This window comes from Nannobrachium achirus (assembly GCF_963921795.1).
Source record: "Nannobrachium achirus genome assembly, chromosome: 18".
In the NCBI taxonomy this organism is placed as follows: Eukaryota; Metazoa; Chordata; class Actinopteri; order Myctophiformes; family Myctophidae; genus Nannobrachium; species Nannobrachium achirus.
Window position 1 is genome coordinate 39,217,448 of NC_137825.1, and position 8,543 is coordinate 39,225,990.

Genomic DNA, 8,543 nt, shown 5'->3' on the forward strand with positions numbered 1-8,543 from the left:
TAATTAGCAACGGCTGCATGACCGCAAGAAAAAATAACATTGACTACCTCTACATGTCCCTTTAGTGTTGCTTAAAATACTCAAACCTCATGGACCCCTTACTGAACTGTTCAAGCCAAGTGGATAGTTATTTTGAGGATAAGTAACACCAACACAGAACCTACAATACACAGAAGTTCATTTTAAAGTGACATTGCTATCTTTCATTACATTTTATGCAAAATGCTAAACACCAGTCATTGCAATTCACTATTGTGACACCAGTACATGGAATAAAATCATATCTACAGTATAATGTATCAAATACTACAGTACAGCTGGGGAGTGGTTTGTGTACATTAAGCAGAGGTGTGACCGTAAATGCCCGTCATATTATATGACAAACGGCTATAATTATTGTACTACAGTGGAAAATGGAATAAAAAAGTCTAGATGCAGAAATGCAAAACCTGATAAAAAACTAAATCCACCATTAAACTTATACTGACAAGGAAATGGTGACAGCAATTTTACATCGACTATGTACACGTCACATTGTCTGTCCAAGGAAAGCTTTCTTCTCACATTGAGAAATGAATGAAAAGAAATGGCAAATAATTGAGAAAAGGGATAAGGCAGCATAATACAGTCTTATAACATCACCTCCCTTCTAAAGATGAGTCAGTCTGCGGGTTGGTTACATTTTGTTAGTGACAGTGACAACATAGAGGATACAGGTAATAACACTAACAATTCAAAATACTGTTTAGCCGGGATGTTGCTTTCTTCTTTGTTACTAAGCTGAATTAGGCCATCTATCTACAGCAAATGTACTAACACACAATATAATACATTCCTATTTCCTGTGCTGCCCTACTGTTGAGGCAGACCGGATTGAATTTGATCTACACAAGGGAAATTGATGCCTTTCGCTTGCTATACTCCCAGGCAAATTGCTCTCTCAATTCAGTGCATGTTTTCTATCTATCACAGTGCCCGATGACATCCATGTGTGCTTGAATGTGCTAAAATGTTCCATTTGTTTCCAAGACACAGCAAAAGCCAAAGCCAGATAATGCCATTCCTCAAATCCTTTGGCTGTTGGGGTTTGGCTTCTGGCCATAATGACTTCCAACACAATTTGAGGCATTTTATGAAGCCTTCTTTGTACCGCTTCTTGTGTCCAGTCTCACCATTCTTTTGTACCTTTCATTCCTTTACAAGCTCATGGGTACATTCTCCCTCCCTCTTCCTTTCTCACTCTCTTGTTCCGTCCCACAACCCACCCTCCCCTCCCTTCCACGCATCTCAGTGAATGGCCGACTCAGGCTCTGTGGAACGACTGCTGTAGCCGTTGGCGGGCTGTGGCAGTGCATGGCCGTCTGTCTGGCCCTCTTTGGCAGCTGCTGATGTTACTGGCGGCCGTCGTGAGCGAGAGGTGCCCCTGAAGAGCCGCACGGCACCCCTGAAGATGAGGGTGAACCAATAGACCTGGGGGGCCATGAGCAGAGCAGCGCCGAGGTTAACCTGCCAGGGCACGGACAGTGGAACCATGTGGAACGGAATTGATGCGTACCTGGACAGAAAAAAACATAAAAGACTTGGATCTATTTGAGTAAATACATTATCTTCTCAACAACATACAGTCATGAGGGATTACAATTACAAACATCTTCTGAATTTCAGTAGCCTGAATCAGATCATCATGTATCTCACCCAAGCTCAGCAAGAAAACAGAGTGTGGGAGAAACAGAGATAGACAGAAAGACATACCTGCCATAGGCGTAGTAGAGGTAAGGGAAGAGAAGGACTCGACAGATGAAAAAAGTGATCAGCATAAGAGCCCCATTCACTTTGTGCAGGAGAGTGTGTTGCTGTTTATACTGAGAGGGAGGAAAAAGAGGAGAGGTCGAGATAGATGAAGAGAAAAAAAAAAAAAAAGCAAGCGGTACAGGTTGGTGACAGCTGAAAGTGTTAATCCAGCACCGAAGTTGCATGAACAATAAAAGTGGATATAAGACGGCCATGTATGTCATGCTTCTCTCTGGACACTTGCCAATTGGTTGAAATCTGCGCAAGGCTGCAGAGAGGGCGACAATGGACCAATTGCTTTTAGGGATTCTTCTCATTTGTTTAAACCAGCTCACACTACGCTGTTATCTGGGACAGCCAGCTTGCCTCAATGAGATAACACTGAAAGGATGCTTGCATAGGTTCGCACAGAGGTTTTCCTCTCACCCAGTCACCCACGATGTACCCCACCAACAAATAACCCCCTTGTTTTACTCTTTGAGGTCACAGCTTCAAGACAAGTGCTGATTATCAAATGGCCACATGCACAGACGTGAGGGAGGGGAAGGGAAAAGGAGCGGTGATACAGGCTGAGGAGGAGGGGAGAGGATATAGGCCGTTATTGTATCCCTGTTAAAGCCAGTGTAAATACTGGGGGCTATATTCAGAGGCCAACAGCTGTGAGAGCCTCAGATTGGGGGGGGGGGACATAGAAAGCACTCAAAAAGCACATACATTAACTCTGCTTCTAAACACATATGGAGAAAAGCAGCTCATACGTGTATTCAAGAAAACTGCGATGTACTGTAGATGAGGAGATGCATCACGTTTCTTTCACGTGAGGGATAAATGACACAAAGTCAACATGAGCCAGTGCACGTGACAAGCTGCATGCGAGGAATGGCCATAAATGTATTCAATTAAACAAAAAGGAAAAGAAAGAGTAAATGCAAGAGAGATTTAATATGACACATACACACACACACACACAGTGACACACAATAACACATTTCCTTAGCGGCACAACAAAGACAGTTACCTGGATAAGTATTTTTCCCAAGCAGACAGATGGAGTGCTGAGTTCAGCCATAAACATAACACCTTGGAAATAGTCACCCTTTCCCTGCCGCCAGAACTAGGGAGAGACAAAGGGAAATACTGTCATTGTACTAGTCCTTTGGTTTGCATCCATCTATTACAGTACACAGCAAAATCTCCAGTGTACAGTGCATTTAGATCCAAGAGTGTGCAAAAGCAACTGGAAACAAATATACCCGTATGGTCCATTATATGGGTCCAATATTATATGCAATATCATAATTTTCCTTACACCCATCAGTGCTCACTGCTGGCTATTGGTGATAGTTACCACGGAGACGGGGAAGCATACGGCAACCATGACAACGTGGTGCAGCACCATGAGGAATTCACGGCGCAAGTAGCTGGTAAGTGCAGAGTTCATTTGCTGGGGTGCTCCCGAGGCTTCTTCGTGTCCCTTGACCCGCAGCTTGTACCAGTAGCACATGAACATGGCATAGATGTCATACACGAAGTACGGAACAGCAAACAGAATGTAGGTGCTGGTCAACCAATGCCTGGGTAGAGAGAACAGTATACAGTATAATACCTGATTTATACTTCATCGGACAGCGATGTTGCAAGCTTGTAGATCTATTATTTTTGCTCGCAACATCGTGGTACGATGGACTATAAAGTAAAACAGCGTAAGGATAAAACAAGGCATTGTCTTTGTTGTGCCCTCTTGCTCAGACAGTTAAGAATGGATCAATAACAATGCATGTGCATTTTTGGACTTACTGGTCCTCAATGATGTCATCACAGGAAGAAGCAATGATGTAACCGGCCGAAGAAGCCATGACTGCCTGAACTGAAGACACCAACCTAAGAAAAGACAATGACAAAGTAGTGTTTTTCTCAGTGCATGATGAGTTTTAAGTGTCAGGCTGTCAGCCTAATATGTTGTAACCTATGTTGTGACAGGGAATGTCTCACCTGGCGGATACAATGACCGCATCGCCCTCGCTCCACCTCAGCGCAGGGATGTATTTGAGACATTGTTTGGACAACAGGAAAAGGCCTGGAAAGAACACAGACCCAGCAGCTAGGATGGTCAACATGGTCCCTAGCAATCTGTCTGGGAGGTATGTTCAGGAGACAAACTGGTCCTTGAGGTCTGATGTCCTTTCCGCCCTCTGAAAAATAAAAAATACATTGACAAGTGAGATCACACTTCACACAACTTCAGCTAATCATTCATCACACTAGACCAGCTGACTCATTGAAATGTTTCAATGCATTAGCAAAAATATGCACTGCGCTAATTAATCCCTTTGGGGACATTACTTTTTGATATACAATATGCGATTCTAAATGCACCAGCATAATATATCACATTTATTTCAGGCAGAAGTCCATAGCACATAAAGGTAACATACGATAACATTGGAAAAAGAAAAGGAAAAAAAGGTACTATAGTGCTATCCTACCTACAGTACCTAATCAGCAGCAGGCTACTGAGCCTGGACATGACCCGGTAACAGCTCTTTATAGGGTTTGTTAGCGCCACTGTAATGCTGCTGTTAAATAAAATTGTATATCAGTTGCCTTAACAGTGTGTGAGTTTAAAAAATGTTTTCATTATTATTGTGAAGCACTTTGTAACCTTGTTAAGAAATGTACTATATCAACAAATATTATTTTCATTTATTATTATGAAAATCATTATTATTGTTATTATTATTTTTAAATATTACATTTTAGTGGCTTTGGGAGTGCCAACAAACGTCCTAGTCGACCTTTACTTTTTGCTGGACAAGAAGACTGACCCAGAGTGCTAGGTCATAAGACTCATAATCACAGATCATCCATGTGTATTCTTATTATGGATCATGAACTGCCTGGCGTTCCATATAACGCCAACAAGTGCCAAGACAGGAAAGTTTAACATTGTTTCACTGTCAGAACACACACACACACACACACACACACACACACACACACACACTCTAATTCCAAGGGGGACTGAGCATTGGTTCGACCAGGTTAACATTCACCAGGTTAGCATTCTTCCAAGGCCAAGGAAGGGGCACAAGACAACAAAAATACTTATGACAAAAATTACGTATGTTCAACTGCAAAAACGTGCTTTTTTGTTGTTGTTTGACAATGCGTTTAATTTTTTCAAGACATAAAAAGTATAAATAAACGATTCTTTATCTGGGTTATCATCTGTGAATCATTCATCTGTCATCTGTCCATTCACAGTGAAAATGGACAGAACACCATCCCAGTACCGTCCAAGTTAACCCATTGACGGGCTGTAGTAGCCCAGCGGCTAGTGAGAGCTTACTGTTTCAAATGATTGAGGCGAGAGAAACGTTTGAAAACAACCCCAAAGGTCACGTAACACTGGTACAGCTCGTCCAGTGTTACGTGACCGCTAGGTTTGTTTTCGTTAATCTTCTCCAGCCACATATCCTATATATATGATTACGTTTGCGACCGTTAGCTGCTAAGCTAACTAGCCCCTAGCTGCAGTGGTGGAAAAAGTACTCAAATGTTTTACTTTAAGTAATAGTATCAAAACAGCAATGTAGAAATACTCTGTAAAAGTCTGGAATTCAAAATGTACTTGAGTGACAGTAGTACCAAAAGTAAAAGTACTCATTATGCAGAATAATGTCCCATTTCAAGTTTTCAAAAGTATAAAATAATTATAATTGACCGAAATATATTGAAGTGGTTAATGTATGTTTTGTAATAATAATTACGTAAGTAACTAAGTAGTAACTTACGTTTTCAAATAAATGTTGTGGAGTAAAAGTACAATATCTGCCTTAGAGATGTAAGTGGAGTAAAAGTAAGAAGTAAGTATTGGAAATTGGAAATACTCAAGAAAGGTACAAACAAATACCTCAAAACGTTGTACTTTTACTTAGTACATTTACTTAGTTACTTTATGCCACTGCTATCTAGCTGGCTAGGGCTAGGCTAACTGGTGGTAGCACACACACAGCACCGGTTAAAATGAATGAAACGTCCCCCGGCAACATTTACATGTTGGTGCTGCCGTGTCCAGTCAGCGGCCCGTCGAAGCCCGTGTCCTGCAGGATGAGGCGGTCAGCAGCGGTAAAGAGGTCCCGGGGCTCTCCGCCTCGATGCTCCGCATGTTGCTGTGGCTGCCTGCCACACACACACCGTCTGGAAAGAGCCAAGCTATCGCTAACGCTAAGCTAGTTACAAACAACAACTTGGATCGAAGTGTGTGCAACGAGGAGGAGACACCTTCCTGGCCGCTGACTGCCGTTTATGATGATTTTACCTCCCCTGTCTCTGCATGTAGCCTAGCCTATAGCCTGCGAGTCAGCTCACTTTTACCAATGTAACGAGCCCTCACACCATCTGAAACACTGACTAAAAGCATTCAAAAGACCAGTATCCATCCAGATGTCAGGCCACGAGAGCCTCCCTCAGCCTCTCTCTCTGCCAGGGAAGATCCAAGTCCAACGTTATTGTACTGAGCGACCACACATAGTGGAGCGGCTAACTGCTTTTTTTCATCAGAATCTTTCAGTTTGTGATAAAAGCGTGAAAATTGGCATGAGCAGTCTCCATGGATCACTTGACAAGAAAATTGGCCGAGGCAATTGAAATTTCAAGATGGCGGCCATTTTTCAAGATGGCCAACACCGTAGTGAAGCAATTAAGTGATATAAGGGTTTATTTGATGATACAAGCATGAAAATTGGCATGAGCAGTCTCTGTGGGTCACTTGACAATAAGCCACCCACAGCTACTTGAAATTTCAAGATGGCGGCCATTTTTCAAGATGGCCACCACCTTAGTGGAGCGATATAATGGTTTATTTGGTGATACAAGCATGAAAATTACCATGAGCTGTCTCAAAGGCTCATTTTGACAAGAAAATGCCCACAACCACTTTGAAGATGGTGGACATTTTTTTAAGATTGCCACCACCTAAATGTAGCATTAAGCAATACAATTGTTTAGTTAATTACACAAGCATGCAAATTGTTATGATCAGTCTCTATGACAAGAAATCACTTTCAGCCACTTGACATTTCTATTTTCAAGATGGCTGCCCCCTGGATCCTCAAAATGCTAAAGAACAACTTTTAACACAAAAGTACAACTGTGTTGATCATAGATAGATTAGAAAAGAGTGAATATCTGCACTACCAGGGCACAAACCGGATGGTGTACAGATCAGACAGGATTTAAATGGCATTGGATGAACGATCGGACCAAGTGTAGGGTTAAGGCATGAACTTAGTTGTATCCCATATATCAAAGTGCTTGGTAAAAGTTGGTAAAAGGATAAACTACTGCTGCTGAAGACACCGAAGATACCAAAGATATCCTTGTCAAGAGGCCAAGAAGATCCCAGTCCTCAAAAGCTTTGTGCTTCATCTGTGAAGATGAGAGTGCAACGTCCCCCTTACAGGACGCAATGACAAGCTTTGCAAGGAGCTTCTTGTCGCTTAGATTCCTGGCACATTCATTTTAACTTTAATTAAGTTTCATTGTCATTGCGTCCTGTAAGGGGGACTTTGCACTCTCATCTTCACAGATAAAGCACAAAGCTTTTGAGGGCTGGGATCTTCTTGGCCTCTTGACATGGATATCTTTGGTATCTTTGGTGTCTTCAGCAGCAGTAGATGCTCTCTTTTGGGCCCTTTCCAGCTCTGTGTTGTTGAACTTAAGTTTACAGCTTGAATGATATTTTGCCCTGTGTCTTGTCAATGTGCTTTCTATGGCATCTCCTTCGTCTAGTCGTGTTGGACTAAGTAAGATAGGCAGAGCATTGATCTTATTTATAGTGACTCATAGAATAGACTATGTGACAACCAGGAATAGTCTGGTGACCACCGGAGAGACGGGCGACAGCCAGAATGTAGACGGCATCCGGGAGCAGGTTCGGTTAGCGCCCCAGCCAACAAACCCACAGTTAGGCCTTTAGGAGGGCCATTCAAGCCGCAAGTGGAGCCTGCATGCAGCACCACCGTTGGGCCAGGTGGAGCCTGCAGTACCACTGCAGCTCAAGAATCTACCACTCCTGAGTGAAATGTCTGGGGCTGGAGTCTGGTGCAACGCACAGGTCCTGGACCTGGTGAGACATAGGAGGGGCCCGGACAGGAGTCAATCCACTCAGCCTAGTCCCTCCATGCACCAGATTGCCTCTCCCAGTTTCTGCAGAGTATTTCCGGAGCGGTGGAGTGAATTAGGGTAGCTACTGGGACATAAGTCGGGACTTGATCAACCCCGGCTGGGTCACACAAGTGAGGGGCATGATGTTGCTAGAACTGAAACACTGATGAGCTTGGGGCTACATCACTGAGGATACGTCCCAGGTGCATCCATGCGATGTTATTTTGTTATGAAATAATGGAACATTTCTTGCAATGAGATCATAACCAGTACGATCGTGCTCTCCGCTGAATAAACTTGGCTGAATTAGTTTTTCCTTGGTGACCTGCTGACAAATGAAACATCTGTCCCAGTTAGTTTTCTCAACTGTTACGATGGCTTCTGCCATGTCTTAGCAGAGGCTTAGGGTTTATACTTTTACCACCTTTTACCAAGCACTTTGATGTATGGGATACAACTAAGTTCATGCCTTAACCCTACACTTAGTCCAGTCATTCTTCCAATGCCATTTAAATCCTGTGTGATCTGTACACCATCCGGTTAACTAAAACCCCATTAACCTTGGCTTGTCTCTCCCGCACTGG

The 8,543-nt window shown here is 42.9% G+C and overlaps 1 protein-coding gene across 1 annotated transcript; it reads right to left on the reverse strand.

The window, feature by feature from the left end:
• Nucleotides 1-1,287: 1,287 nt before the first annotated feature.
• Nucleotides 1,288-6,200, reverse strand: tlcd3bb (TLC domain containing 3Bb; the record flags this gene model as incomplete). The annotated part of the gene is made up of 7 exons (XM_080747620.1): nt 5,848-6,200; nt 3,784-3,983; nt 3,589-3,672; nt 3,140-3,365; nt 2,810-2,905; nt 1,753-1,862; nt 1,288-1,555 (listed from the first exon to the last, which is right to left on the reverse strand). Exons 2-7 carry the CDS (start codon nt 3,906-3,908, stop codon nt 1,288-1,290), a joined length of 909 nt encoding a protein of 302 aa, XP_080603746.1. The 5' UTR covers nt 3,909-3,983; nt 5,848-6,200.
• Nucleotides 6,201-8,543: the final 2,343 nt, after the last annotated feature.